We start from the raw sequence: 15,810 nt of genomic DNA, 5'->3' as shown, positions 1-15,810 counted from the left end.
CAAATCATCTGGTTGGTAACGTTTCCAATAGGTTGTTGCTTCATGCCCTTGTTGGCCACAGATTTGGCAAGGGGTATTGGTTGAGAGTTTTGTATCCATAGATATATGTAACGATTTCGGTCATTCCTGTTGTCACTTCCAAGTCCATTGTTAAAGTGGAATTTTTGTCGGTTATCACCATTAGTATTGGAACGACCAAAATTTTGGTTGCCTCTTTTTGGATTAAATTTGCCACGACCTCTTGCAGAGAGAAAGGCAGTGCGCTCAATATGTTGGTTGGCATGATATTCTTCAAGACGACATTCTTGAGCATATAGCATTTCAATTAATTTAAAAAAAGAGGGTAAACCATCTGACTTGGTGAATAGAGAAGTGAAAATGATTCATAGTCGGCCGGAAGACCGCAAAGAGTGTAAGATACAAGTTCTTTTTGAGGCATTGGATTTTGTACTGCAGCTAGTTGATCAGCGATTCCTTTGATTTGGTTTACGTATTCCGCAATGGAGCTACTCCCCTTTTTGATATTTCGGAGCTTTGTTCAGAGTTGATCAATGCGAGCTTCGGATTGAGACGCATACGCGAGAGAATTCCAAACTTTTTGTGAAGTGGTGAGATCACCCACTTGAGCCAGCATTGGCTCTGTCAATGTTGCAAAAAGCCAACTTATAAGAAGCTGATCTGTGAGTACGCAATCATCATAATCTGGATTATCGACCGTGGTAACAGTAGATGTTTTCTCATTCGTAACTTCTAGAAATGGCGGAGGTGCTGGATAAGAACCATCTACATATTTGTAGAGCTTCTGTGATTTGAGTATGGGTATCATTTGACGGTGCCATAATAGGTAATTTTCTGAAGTGAGTTTGATGGAAACAAGGTGGGAAAGAAGTTGGAAATTAGGAAGAGAGTTGCTGGATTTAGAACTGGAGGAGGTGGTGTCAATCGATTTTGACATAGTGAAGAAGAAAGAGGACTTTGAAGAGAGATTTGGCAAATGAACTAGAGGAGGTTTGACCAAAAGGAGGAAGGATTGAGTCTACTGGAGCAGAAAGGAGGAAGGATTGAGGCTACCGGGGCAAATCCCGTAGGCTTTGATACCATGAAGATTACGGAAAAACCTTACCCATCGTGGGCAGGGGTGTTTTGTATTTAATAATATAGTAAACCCAATGGGGTGATTACAAATGGAATTTACAGATTAATTACAACAGATAATTAAATATAACATACTTATCCTTTCCAACTATTGTTGGTTAAGGATGGGTGATGTGTATACGGATAACCCTCACAGGAGTGGTGAATCCGGAGAATCCTCACAAGAGTGGTATATATCTTAAAGATTATGAACCTCAGGTATTATTTCATCCATAAAGCTTTTTTAACAAGGGAATTGCTAGCGTCCATCGCAAAAGACACACCGCACGTCAGACCAGCCACCTCGTGAATGGAGAGAAAAGCTGTTGTCCTCATTCACGAGGTGGCTGGTCTGACACGCAACAAACCAGTCGTGAAATTCCTTGTGCGATGGACCCTAGACTAATGAGACTGGTCGACTAGTAAATAATGTTGTCATCCTTATATTGAAGACCAAGAAGGGATAGACCACCTTAATAAACAAGGGGGCAATTAGGAGTTAAAGCGGGTCAAATAAAAAAATGGTACCCATATTGGATCTAGGATTCTTGTTAGTGGGTCCGTATGTAGAGACCGATGGACTACCGTATTCAACCCGGAACTAGTGGAAAAGACCTTGCCGATATTTTATTTTAAGGAACGGATAGACTACCTTAATCAATGAAGGGTCGATCGGCAGTTATAACGGGGTAATTAGAAAATGTTGCTGTTTTGGATCTAGGGTTTCCATTAGTGGGCCCATTTGAAGGAAAAAATAGTAGAACGGCAATATTAAATTGCATGCCGTTTTTTTTAAGTAATGTCATGCATTTAAATAACGGCAACGTATAATGACAACGTTGCCCATTTGCTCCTGAGTGAAACAATAGGAGAACGGCAACGCTATTTAACATATCGGCAGCGTCTTTTCCAGCGTCTCGGCAATGTTTCCGTTCTACTACGTTGAATAACGGCAACGTTCTACTTTAAAACTAAAAATGTTCAAATGCATGATGTTCCTTCAATCTACCGGCGTCTCATATAATAATGGGGGACACAATATGTATTAAATGCAAGCAGAATTTTCCAATAAGAAATATTAAAATATTGAAAAAGGGAAGCTGCAAAGAGAATCATGGAAGTGTACTCTATCTGGACTCTGATGGTGCCAGAAAAGGCAATAGGGTGCCTTTTCCTCCACTTTTTGAAGAACCGTGTGTGTTTTGCTGATAAAAGCAAGACTGCCCTCCTCATGTAGATAGTTGCAATAAAAATCCGCATGTCGTGTGTTTCTCTATGTTGCTGCTCTCTGACGCAAAGACCTCCCGAGAAATGCCTTTTGCGATGGACCTAGCTAGCAAATCCCTATGAAGATATCTGGAATATGTTTTCAAACTCTCTAAAATTTTTGGATTTTGTCTTTTTATAAAAAAAAAAAACAAAATAACACGGAATTTTGAATTTTATAGATTCTGTTTGTTGTCCTAATTTTGTACATAAATTTTATGTAAAAAATGGAAGGGCCCGTAGTACTTATAGCTAGGTTGTTGTCCTCTCTCACCAATACAACCACCTAAGCACCAGCACCATAAATGGAAGGGCTTGTAGTAGATCCAATATTAGCAAGAACAGCATGAAGAGTTTCACCTTTAATGCGCATTAGTCAAGTTCTGCCCATGGTCCTAAGAAATCTTGCTCAACTGATTAATGCCTCCATTTGAATCCAAACTCAAAACCGTTAGCATCTAGACACATTACTAGGATCCACGGTCATAATATCTGAAAGGATTTCCGATAAGATCTAGACACTAATACGAACACGTGGGATGGTCTTAAAACCAATTTTTTTATACTATTTTATGAACAAAATACCTTCCAATTTTTTATAACTATGTTTTATTTAAGGACTATTTAGTCTATTTTAGTAATAACAAGAGAGGGCAGGCCTTGGCGCAATGGTAAGGTTTCTCCATTGTGACATGGTGGTCACGGCTTCGAGTCACGGAAACAGCCTCCTGGCAAAGCAGGGGTAAGGCTGTGTTAATCTAGCCCTCCGCAGACCAACAATGGTGGGAGCCTCGAGCACTGGGCCACCGTTTTTTAGTAATAACAAGCCTTAGGCATTTAAGTATTTTGCCATTCACCCCTCTCAAGTCTCAAACTCTCTTTACGTCCTTTCCCAATCATTGACCCTATGTCCCTATACCATTGTGCCACTGGCTCGCCCTCGTCATTGTTGCTCGCCCTTGCCCATTTGAACCATGTACAATGTAAGACCCACTAGGACACTTTGATGGACGGTCCCATGTGAAATTGATCGTGACCGAGACACGGGAAGTAGAATATGACAAACACATTGGATGTGAAAAACACATTGGATCTAATCCAATCGATACGGGATTTGAATGGATCGTGTATAGGAGTTAGGACATATGTGGATCCAAGGGATTTGATTGGATCGTGATTAGGACATATGTGGATCCGATATCCAAAGTGGATCTGTTGGCACCCGTAGTTAACTTGTGATAGTAAGTTCCACCTAACTTGTGATAGTAAGTTCCACCCGTGGTTTTAAGAATTCTGTGAGACTAATCCCTATTGTAAAACAACATGCGCAAGACAAAGCAGTTGATACCAATTTTGATTGATCTGAACCACCCACTTGATAATCCTCTTTTAGATCTCGTATTGTCCGAAAATCATGCCATTTATACAAGCCAAATAGGAAGTAATTGTTACTGTAAGATGGGAATGCGTCATTGGTGTGGTTTTTATCCAAAGCAATTCCTATAAAATGAATGGTTCAGATCAATCCAAGGTGGTTCACGCTCTGCTCTTGGGCATATCTTGGAAATAAATACAATTTTCTGTTCACTGTGCCGGCTGATAAAATGACTGGTTTAGATTACATCACTAGGCTGATAAAATGAATGGTTTGACCACATCTCCAGGGTCATAAACTGAATGGCTAGGATCATCTAATATCATGTGGGTGGGTACAAATTATGCTTCTAATGTCCTCTTACTAAGCCTTCTAATGGAATATGAATTAGGGCATTTTCTAACTACTACTCATTCTTTCTCCAAAAAAGTTTGGAAGAGGTAAACCCTAACCCTAACTAGGGATTTCTTAATTGAAATTCAGTACTTTTGGATGGGTGCTTGGAATTACATAATCAGATTCAATTCTTTTGACTTCTAAGTTCTAACTGAAGCAAAAATATGGTGAGGTTGGTTGGATTCAAACTGCATATCTACTTTAGTTCACCCACTGTCTTTCCACTCTTTTTTCTACAATACTTTTGCTTATTAGTGTTTGAGAAGATAGGGTTCCTAAGATGGTTGAAGAGAAATTGAGAGGCAATAATAGTAGTTATATGTAAACTATTAAGAAGTGAGAGTCGTAAGAGGATAAGAAATACTTGTGCAAATTAAAAATGGGCAATAATATCCCCATTCCCTTGATATGGCAATCCTTTTGAGTGATAAATCGACTCCCAAATATGATAAATCGACTCCCCATGTGTCTTTCTCTCTCCTCTGGGTTAGGGAGAGAAAGAGGAGAGAGATAGACACTTGGGGAGTCGATTTATCATTTTGGGGGGTCGATTTATCACTGCTCTTTTTTAATACTTGTAAGCTCTACCAGGATTGAGAAATACTTGCGCAAATTTATATGAGGGAAGTAAAATTTAAATAAGGGAAGTGATATATCCTCCCCCTTTGATTACTTGGGACACCGAGCAACAGTGTATCAGTGGCTGCATAGGGGTTGATGTACTTCACGTCAGAAGGATTCAATGGGCCTAGATTGTCACGTACAGTGCTGCTAGGTGTCCAAAGTAATCAAAAGGGGCAGATATATCACTTCCCTTATATACCCCCTTTTTTTAATATGGGACTCCTTTATTAAGCACATTTTTTTATTGGCTGTTAATATGTTTTTGTTAATTGGAACTGCCTTTAATAACTAGTTAGAAAATATGAGATTTTATGTGGTGAGCGTGCGTGAAGTCCAGTATTATTCAAAAATTAATGATCCAAACCGTTCATTTGTTGGGCCGGCCACAGCATAAATAGGTTGTACCCCATAGATCATCCTATGGAAATTATCTACAGGGTGCTGCATATTTACGATGTGGCCCGACAAATGAACGGTTTAGTCATCCTATGTAGTGAATGGTTTCGATCATCTTGTACTTTCGAAAAAAATATTGGATTTCACGCGCTGTGTGGTGCTGCTACATGTCCGCCCCTCCTCTATCCCGCAATTTTAAAAATTCTAAATTCCAAAAGACTTTAATAAAAAAGCAGCCCCTCCTCTATACATTTTTAAAGAAGAAAAGTACGGAATGCGGGCTTATATTTGGAGTGATTATGTATTGCGGGCACCTTTTAAAACAAGAACAAAAAACAGGCTAATCTTCAAAATCAGATTGGAAAATGACCCTGGTACTCTTCTGACATCGACAGAAACGCCATTCAACTTCCTTTTTCATTACTGCCCATTAAATTGGCGCTTCACGAGGCTTCTTTTGGTTTGTATGACCGCGTATTTGAACCGAAAGAACCTTGGGTTCGTTTCTATCTTGGCCGTCGGAAATAACTAGAGACGGATGGATGCTTGACACGTGTTGAAAAACTTTTTGGACGCTGACAACCCAAAGTCAATCATTATCTTTTCTCACTTCTCTTTTGGCTTATAACGGTAATGTTATTGAATACGTCTCTTTTGGCTTTGGGTTCGTTTCTATCTTTTCACTTCTCTTTTGGTCCTCACTTCTGTTTTGGCTTATAACGGTAACATTATTGAATACGCCTCTTTTGACTTAGAACTCCGACGTTATTGAATATTTTATTATTTCTCATGTCTCTTTTGGCTGAGAACGCCACCCGATTCAGGAGTACACCGCCGGAATATTAAGAGGTGCGCCAACGAAATGGGGTGTACGCCGGCTGAAATAAAGGGGTACGCAGAAAGCGTAAATAATGGGTAAGCTGGCGTAAATAATGAGGACCAAAAGATAAGGGAAATGATTCTAAGCCAAAAGAGAAATAGGGTGTACTCCGGCAGAATTCATGGGTACGCCAGCGGAAATAATGGGTATGCTGGCGAAAATAATGGGGTACGCCGGCTGAAAGCGTACATAATGAGGTAAGCCGGCGTAAATAATGAGGACCAAAAGAGAAGGAAAAAGATTCTAAGCCAAAAGAGAAATAGGGTGTACGCCGGCGGAAGATATGGGGTACGCCGGTGTAAATAATGGGGTAAGTCGGTGTAAATAATGAGGACCAAAAGAGAAGGGAAAAGATTCTAAGCCAAAAGAGAAATAGGGTGTACACCGGCGGAGTTCATGGGTACGCCAGCGGAAATAATGGGTACGCTTGCGGAAAGCGTAAATAATGAGGTAAGACGGTGTAAATAATGAGGACCAAAAGAGAAGAGAAAAGATTCTAAGCCAAAAGAGAAATAATGAGGTAAGTCGGCGTAAATAATGACGACCAAAAGAGAAGGGAAAAGATTCTAAGCCAAAAGAGAAATAATGGGTACGCCGGCGGAAAGCGTAAATAATGAGGTAAGCCGGCGTAAATAATGAGGACCAAAAGAGAAGGGAAAAGATTCTAAGCCAAAAGAGAAATAGGGGGTATGCCGGCGGAAATAATGGGATACGCCGGCGTAAATAATGGGGTAAGTCGGCGTAAATAATGAGAACCAAAAGAGAAGGGAAAAGATTCTAAGCCAAAAAGAGAAATAATGGGTACGCCGGCGGAAAGCGTAAATAATGGGGTAAGCCGGCGTAAATAATGAGGACCAAAAGAGAAGGGAAAAGATTCTAAGCCAAAAGAGAAACAATAGGTACCCGGAGGAAATAATGGGTACGTCGGCGGAAATAATGGGATACGCCGGCGTAAATAATGGGGTAAGTCGGCGTAAATAATGAGGACCAAAAGAGAAGGGAAAAGATTCTAAGCCAAAAGGAGAAATAATGGGTACGCCGGCGGAAAGCGTAAATAATGGGGTAAGCCGGCGTAAATAATGAGGACCAAAAGAGAAGGGAAAAGATTCTAAGCCAAAAGAGAAATAATGGGTACCCGAAGGAAATAATGGGTACGCCGGCATAAATAATGGGGTACGCCGGCGGAAATAGGGTGTAAGCGGAAATAGGGTGTATGCCGGCGGGATTCATGGGTACGCCAGCGTAATTAATGGGTAAGCCGGCATTAAATAATGGGCTAAGCCGGCATTAATAATGAGGACCAAAAGAGAAGGGAAAATATTCTAAGCCAAAAGAGATGTATTCAATAACGTTACCGTTCTAAGCCCAAAGAGAAGTGAGAAAAGGTAACGCTGCTCAGTAAAGTATTCAATAATGTTAACGTTCCAAAAAGTTTAAGTTTTCCAACACGTGTCAAGCATCCATCCGTCTCTAGTTATTTCCGACGGCCAAGATAGAAACGAACCCAAGGTTCTTTCGGTTCAAATACCCATTCAAACGAACCAAAAGAATCCTCGTGAAGTGTGCCAATTTAATAGGCAGTAATGAAAAATGAGGACTTTGTCAATGTCAGAAGGGTGTGAGGGTCTTTTGACCACCCAATTTTGAAGATTAGCCCGTTTTTTATTCTTATTTTAAAAGGTGCCCGCAATCCATAATTACTCGAAACATCAGCCCCCATTCTGTACTTTTCTCTTTTTAAAGCTCATATCTCTCTCTTATTACAAATTGCACCGTGTCCAAAGCCTAAGAATAAAGAAAATCGTTTCTTATTCCAAGTCACCTCATCAATCTCTTGTTTGCCAAATCATCCACTAAATACTACTTTTAATTTCCTCATATTAATTACTTTTTCAGCTATTTTCTCTTTTGGTTAGTGGTACATCTGCTGCTTAAATACGAGCGAACATCTGTTGCTTATCTCAAAATCGTTTCACATTCTCATTCCTCTCCACCATCCGATACTTCCATACCATTTATGTTGATGAAAAACAATTAATGGCGATGGCTGTCTCGTAGCCGTAGGTAATTTTAAAGGCCACCCTTCCTCCCGCGGCCCTTCGTCTAGCATGACCCTTGGTCTTTGTAACGCCCGAGCCTTCTTCTCTAAAATGAACAAGCATTTATCTTCTAAGGATTCCAAGTAAGTTTTTTCTCTTTTTTATCTCGCCATCTTCTCTCTTTCAACAGCAGCCGTAGTTGCAGATTTATCCTCCTTTTTTTATTTTCAGTTCTCGGGTTTGTCGGTGAAAGATCAGATCAATCAAGGACCCTCCTTTGTCAACAAACTGTAATGTTGCTGCTATTCCGTAGATGATCGGTCCTCCATCGCCAGATGCTTACCAGTCAGTGCTGAAAATCTTTCATCTGATTCCTGTGATGCTGACCAGACATGATCTTTGGATTACTTATCTGAACATTGGCAAGAAGGTATTATCGTCGTCTTCTAATCAGCTCCATCAGGCTTCTCTAATCCAATTCTCTTTTCTTCCTGACTTTTGGTACTCTACTTTCTTTGGGTGTATCTTCATAGCTTCACTAACCCAGATTTCCGTTTCGGGATGGGTAATCTTACATAGTGAACGCTTCAAAAGGGCATCTTTCTAATGCATTTAAAGTATAAAAGGGCATCTTTCTAATGCAATTAAAGTATGGGTATGCCCAAATATGTCAGAACTTCAATTGTTTCCTTTTTTTTTAAATCATAAAATGAGATGCTTTCATTTTAGAGATTTTGTATTTAGCAATGGTTAATATGGAAGGGTGCTTAAATTTGCCTTGTTAGGCTCACAATTGCTTCCTAAAATCCAAAATTAGTTGTTTGAACCATAGTTCAAATTAAAATAAAATATGGAAATCAAATTGGTATATCACTCGATATTTGATGTATGAGTTATTATATGATGTTCGTCTGTAGCTGCCTACAACTTAAGAAACATGCTAGGCTCACAGTTTTGCTTACATGGTAAGAGATTGTACAATAGGACCCAAATAAACAGGTTTTGCAACTTTTAAATAAACTCGGAACATGTAAGTTATTCTATTTCCATACAAAAATCACAAAAAAGAGAACTAAATCAGGAAAAAAGCGTCGAAACATCACAAAAATGTAAAGGATACTGTCATGATGTGTTAAATATAATGGAAGCATTGCCTTAATGATGAACCCCGCTGAAATGTGACAAGAGGTAGCCCAATATTTGAGGATAGTGAACTAAGTATATTTGGAAGTCAATTGAGATGGCCATCTATATAAAAAATATATTACTTGGAAAAATCAAATAAATATGACAAAACATGATCAATGGTTCGTTGAAATTGGGAATTAGGCTTTAGATGATGTTATTACTCATTGCAACACGTTGTTGTTCTCTTTTCTAGAAAAGCATGGAGGTTTAGCCCCTCTCTCTCATCTAAGAGGATGCCCATGACATGGTGTGTTCACTGAGAAGGAAATTGTATTATTTTGATACTAAGTGGGATACTTATGATGGGTTTGAGTTTTCATTTGGGATGCTTAAGGGTGCTATTTGTTTGTATTATTCTTATGCCTTTTTCTTATTTTTCTAAGAGAGGGAGATTTGTGAAGAAAAGGATGAAAGATAGTTAATTTGATTTTTCGTATTGTTTTTCTTAGTTTGTGACTGAGTGGCCAATTATGGTCAAATTCCTTTTTTTGTAGTTTGTGACGGGATTTTTATGCAATACTATTTCATTTTGGAAGAGGATTTGTTTGAACATGACTTTAAGTTAATTAATTGATGTGAAACTCGATTAGATATGAAATTCTTCATTGTGGATGATAAGTGGTCTTTTTATCATTCAAAAACATGCTACAACCATACAACATTATCACTTATTTCATAAGGGATACATATCTATGCATGTTTTGTTTTTGATAAATAGATATCTATGGATGTGTAGTCTCTCTATCTTTTCATTCTTTGTTTTTCTTTGTTTTTTGTTTCCATTTTATCAACATTTTTGTTTTCTCCTTCCTTTATTACAGATACATGTATACCGTTTCCTGCGAAGCTATTTGAAAAAAGGAGAGGATTTGCTAATATTCCCTGTATTTATCCCAACATTAATCACTTTGCATGAGGGATACATATCTATGCAGATTATGTTGGAAATTTATAATGCTTTTGGTCTAAAGATATATTTTTCGTTCGCACTCTTTTTTTTTGTTCATTTGATTCTTTGTTTTCCATCCCCGTGCAACGCACGGATCTTCAACTACTTGTATATAATAGCCGAATGATATGAAGGAATAGATACTTTTTTTTCTCTGACGAAATATACTATTACATTCAATGAACAGTAACAGAAGCAAAAGCTTCTAAAACCCAGCAAACCAACCCCAACAGATCCTGGAGCTCAGTTCTTACAAAACCAAAAGCTCAGACCACAACCAAATTGAGACATGTCATTCGCCCCAAAGATGATCAAGGAAACAATCTGATAAAATTTGAAGAAGAAATCAAAAGGGATGCAAGAAAGTGGGAAAGCTGCCTTATTGGATACTTCCTAGGTCGAAGACCCTATTTTCTTCATCTGAGAGAAAATCTAATGAGAAAGTGGAAACTCAAAGGAGATTTAGCAACCTTCACTCTAAATAATGGATTTTACTTATTCAAATTTTCCAGCTCGGAAGATTTTGAAAACGTCCTGGAAATGGAAGACCACACATATGCGGGCAAGCTAATGATTCTCAGAAAAATTGACTGCAATAAATGCTCAAGAAAAATTGAACCTAACCTCTGTCCCAATATGGATTAAGTTCCCAGGGCTTACTCTGCAATTCTGGAGTGCCAATGGCCTTAGCAAAATTGCTAGTGCAATCGGGGTCCCTCTATACATGGACTCACAAACTTCGGAGGAGACAACGCTGAACTTTGTGAGATTATGCGTTGAGGTTGAGGCTGGTGCTTCGTACCCAGAGTTCATCCCAATACATACTCCCTATGGCATCCACAATCAACAGGTTCTGTATGAATGGAGACCCATAGCCTGTCAAAACTGCAAGATTTTCCGCCACACCACAGCTGCTTGCCCAATAGGAGAAAAAAAGAAAGATGATAAGGTAAGGCAAGAATGGAGACCCATTGTTTCAAAAAGCACCAACCCTGAGATAGAAGGGGAGGGAAATGCCCAAAATGAAGAGACTCAGTGTACCCCAACTATGGAAATTCCGGCTCCTTGTAACCTGGCTAGCTCTGTTTCTAAGCCCTTCCAAGATACCCCTTCTGACATTCTTTCTCCCAACCCTTATGCTGCTCTTGTCTTGGATGATCTAGAAGAGCCCGAATCTTCCCAACCTTCGCAAAACACTGAAATCATCTCCCCAACATCTCCTTTAGAATCATCAAAACCCATTTCAAACTCCAACCCGATCCCACAGAAAATTCAAAACCAGTCATCCCCTGACCCAACAAAACACATTTCAAACCCCAACCCGATCCCACAGAAAATTAAAAAACAGTCCTCCCCTGACCCAACAAATGACTTCAGTCAAGTCCCACAAAATTCTCTCAACTCAGGTCCCCAATGAATATTCTAGGAGCGTGGAATGTTAGAGGTTTGTGCTCTGATACAAAAAGGAAGGAAGTGAAACATTTCTTAACCTCAAATCGTATCCCCCTTCCTTGCCTAATGGAAACTAAAGCCAAGGTTGATAAATTGGCTGATTATGCAAAAGAAATCAATGATGAATGGGTTGCTCATGGTAACTATGATCATGTCAGTAAAGAAAGAATTTGGATCATGTGGGATCCATTCAAAGTTGCAGTTAATATTTTGCAGGAATCTAACCAGTTATTCACTATGAAATCCACCTGTTACAAATTAATCAGAAATTTCTTTTGACCTCGGTATATGGCCTTAACTATGGAGGTGCTAGAAGATCTCTCTGGGATGATTTAGAACAAATTGCTGGTTCTGTCACCTCCCCCTGGATTGTCCTAGGGGATTTCAATGCTACACGGTTTTCTGAGGAAAGAGTCGGAATGGCCTTTGTTTACCCTTCCTACATGGAAGAATTTAATAGTTGCATTGCCAACTGTTCTCTGGTGGATATGCAATCGGATGGTCAAAGTTTATCATGGAACAACAGGAGCTCAGAAGACAGGAAACTTGCTCGACTAGACAGAACTCTGGTAAATGACTCTTGGATCAGTGTATACCCTCTTTCTTACACAACATATAAACCTGCTGGCATTTTCTGATCACAATCCGATGGTTATCAGTTTTGAAAATCAAGTGAGGATGGGCCCAAGACCATTCTGATTCATGAATATGTGGCTAGAAGACACTTCCTTATATCCCGTTGTGGAAGAGGCCTGGAATATAAAGATTCTGGGAAATCCGATGTATAGGCTCCCTCAAAAACTTAAAGAAGTCAAAAGAAGAATAGAAATCTGGAACAAAAATGTTTTTGGCCGGATTGATGTTAAGCATCATCAGATCCTCTCTCCACTCTGTCCAAGAAAAGCTTGCCTATAATCCATCTGACAGAAATCTTATTCAGGAGGAAAACAAGCTGAGAGATGAGTTCTTCAGAGTTGCTCATTTGGAAGAAAATATGACTCGTCAGAAAGCCAGTGTTGATTGGTTGAATCTTGGAGATTCAAACTCCAGCTTTTTCCATTCAGCAATCAAGTCCAGACTACACAGAAACCACATCGTTTCCATGGAAAATACTCAAGGTACTACCACCAATGACCCTCATCAGATCTCTGAAATCCTTGTTGAACATTTCCACAAACTTCTCAACAATGGCAAATCTGGCTGCCCCCCTCTCCCTCATCCATTCAGCACCCTCACTTCTGATGAGGCAGCAATGCTTTCTGCACCTGTATCTTCGGAGGAAATCAAAAATGCAGTTTTCAGCACGAAGGGAGATAAAAGCTTCTAGACCCGATGGATTTAATGGCCGATTCTTTCACAAGTTCTGGTACTTGGTTGGTTCTGAATTCTCTACTGCAATAAAAAACATTTTTGAAAAGAAAAAATGCTGAAGGAAATAAATGCAACATTTGTTGCGCTGATTCCAAAAGGAATTGATGCTACCTCCCCTGCAAAATTTAGACCCATTTCCTCATGTAATTTTGTTTACTAAACTATCACCAAAATTCTTGCCCTCAGATTGAAATTGGTGATAGGAAAACTTGTTAGCCCTTCTCAATCAGCTTTCATTCATGGTAGACAGATTCAAGAAAATATCCTTCTAACCCATGATTTGCTTCATAATTTCCATCATCCATCTAGAAAACCAAAAATGTGTCTCAAAATTGATTTGGCAAAAGCATTTGACAACGTAAATCGAGAAGCTTTGCTCTCTTTCATGTCCCTGCAAGGTTTTGACTAGACATGGTGTTCTTGGATTGATGAGTGCAGTAATACCCCCTCTTTCTCTATCCTTTTCAATGGCACTCCTCAGGGTCACTTGAAATCTACCATTGGTTTAAGACAAGGAGATCCCTTATCCCCCCTCTTATTCTACCTTGTAATGGAAATCCTATCCAGATTAATTGAATCAGCTATTATCCTTAAGAAAATCACCCCTGCTTTTTGCAAAGGAAATCTAACAATCTCCCACCTTCTTTTTGCCGATGACCTCATGATCTTTGCCTCTGCTGATGATCACTCAACCCAAGGCATCCTGGATTGTCTCCTTGATTTTGAAAATTGCACTGGCCTTAAAGCTAACCTTTCCAAAAGTGAAATTTTCTTTTCAGGTACCTCCTCCTGAGACAATCGAAGAATTACTCAAAAAATGGGGATCTCCCATTAAATACCTTGGCCTTCCCCTTATCTCTGGGAGGTTGATAACTGCGGATTGTATGCCCATTGTTGGAAAAATCAGACAAAGAATTCAAGCCCTGTCAAATCAGTCTCTCTCTAAGTTGATCGAGTAGAGCTTGTAAAATTTGTTTTATCTTCTTTCAACCTCTATTGGTCATCCGCCTTCAAGCTTCCCAAAGGAATCATCGTCAGAATTGAAAAGCTAATGCGAGATTTCATTTGGAGTGGTCCTGACCTGAAGAAGAAGATTCCGACTGTCTCCTGGAATGATATTTGTCTCCCCAAATGTGAAGGTGGTTTGGGTCTAAGAAAAATTGAACAAATCAACACTGCTCTTCAAATTAAGCTACTTTGGAATATTTTGCAAGATAGCAAGTCCTTATGGAGACAATGGCTCAATTCAAAATATATCCAAAAGCAGAGTATCTCGACCATAAAGATGTCGTCCAAGCCTTCTTGGGGTCTAAGAAGTGTTCTTCAAGCCCGTGATATTGCAGTGAATTACATTTGCTATGCAGTTGGGAAAGAAGATGAAATTGACTTGTGGCACTTCCCCTGGCACCCTGATGGAAAAATCTCTACTCAAATACCTAAGTCTACAACAGACCCCTGTCTTGCAGACGAAAAAATGCTCAGTGATATCCGGAGAAGTGATGGATGGCACCCTATACTGGATAATGACTCTCTGCGTGAGGAGAAACTTCTTCTTAACAGAGGTATTTTTATTCATGATAATAAAAATATTCCCATTTGGAAGCCATCTTTGGACGGCAGTTTCTCTACTCACAGTGATTGGGATAACATCCGTCACCACTCGCCTAAGATTCCATGGTTCAAAACCTTCTGGTTCATTGGCCATATCCCAAAGCATTCTCTGACTGTTTGGCGAGCCCTCCAAAACAAACTCCTCACAAAGGGCAAATTGTGTACCTACCTTCCTCATATTGATACTAGATGCAACCTGTGTCAGGCACATGCCGAAACTGTCGACCATCTTTTCTTTCAATGTGGATACTCTTGTTGGATTTGGCGTTTCGTGCTCTGGAAATTCAACAGCAGAAGAAAACCTCGTGTTACTCTGAAAGATGAAGAAGAATGGATTAGAATTAACAGAACAGGAAAAGGTCAAGCTGTTACTGCTCTAAAAATTGCTTTTGCTTCAGCAATCTTCAGAATTTGGAAAGAAAGAAACTACAGGCAATTTCAGAATAAAAAACTTCACAAATCAGTGATCCTTCGGATGATCAATGCAGATGTCAAAGAAAGAATAAACTGGCTGCAATTCCAAAATGAAGATTCTGAAGAGAAAAGAAATACTGCCCTGCTGTTTGGGTACAAGTTCAATGCAAAGCAACCATCGGAAAAAAACGTGCACCTGGACCCCCCCCAACCTCTGAAGAGTTCAAGCTGAACACTGATGCCTCCCTTAATTCCGATGGTGGAGGCTTGGGGGGCCTCATTCGAAATGATGAAGGTATGCTGCTATCGATGTTCTCTTTGAATACAATAAAAAAGGAGATTTTCAAGTTGGAAATCTGGGCTATCTACAAAGGTCTCAAGGAGGTCATTATCAGAGACATTCGGAGAATTTGGATTGAATCTTACTCAAGTTACGTTGTGGAAGTCATTAATGGAAAGATAAAGCCCCCATGGAGATTGATTAACCTCATCTTCCACATTAGGAAAATTCTGTCCACTTTCCATTCCTAGAGGATCTCTCATGTTTGGAGAGAAGCTAATCCTGCTGCTGATCTTTTATCTAAAAGATCTTGTCCGTGGAAAGACAACTCCATCCCTCTTCCTCTTTGCCCTCAGAATCTCTTAAGTTGTTTAAATTTGGACAGAGATGGACATATCTACCATAGAATGTAATTTGCTTCTTCTATTGTTGATG

At 39.5% G+C, this 15,810-nt stretch overlaps 2 protein-coding genes across 2 annotated transcripts; both read left to right on the top strand.

The window, feature by feature from the left end:
• Positions 1-11,765: 11,765 nt before the first annotated feature.
• On the top strand, positions 11,766-13,026 carry LOC143850479 (uncharacterized). The gene is made up of 3 exons (XM_077359726.1): positions 11,766-11,852; positions 11,966-12,268; positions 12,640-13,026. The coding sequence occupies exons 1-3, from the start codon at positions 11,766-11,768 to the stop codon at positions 13,024-13,026; spliced, it is 777 nt and encodes a 258-aa protein (XP_077215841.1).
• A 1,329-nt stretch (positions 13,027-14,355) lies between these two features.
• On the top strand, positions 14,356-15,327 carry LOC143850478 (uncharacterized). The gene has a single exon (XM_077359725.1). The coding sequence runs from the start codon at positions 14,356-14,358 to the stop codon at positions 15,325-15,327; it is 972 nt and encodes a 323-aa protein (XP_077215840.1).
• Positions 15,328-15,810: the final 483 nt, after the last annotated feature.

The sequence above is a fragment of the Tasmannia lanceolata genome, unplaced genomic scaffold (genome assembly GCF_043159265.1).
Source record: "Tasmannia lanceolata isolate RefF3 unplaced genomic scaffold, GAP_Taslan_0.1 ptg000018l, whole genome shotgun sequence".
Classification (NCBI taxonomy): Eukaryota; Viridiplantae; Streptophyta; class Magnoliopsida; order Canellales; family Winteraceae; genus Tasmannia; species Tasmannia lanceolata.
This window is presented reverse-complemented; position numbering and strand designations above follow the sequence as displayed.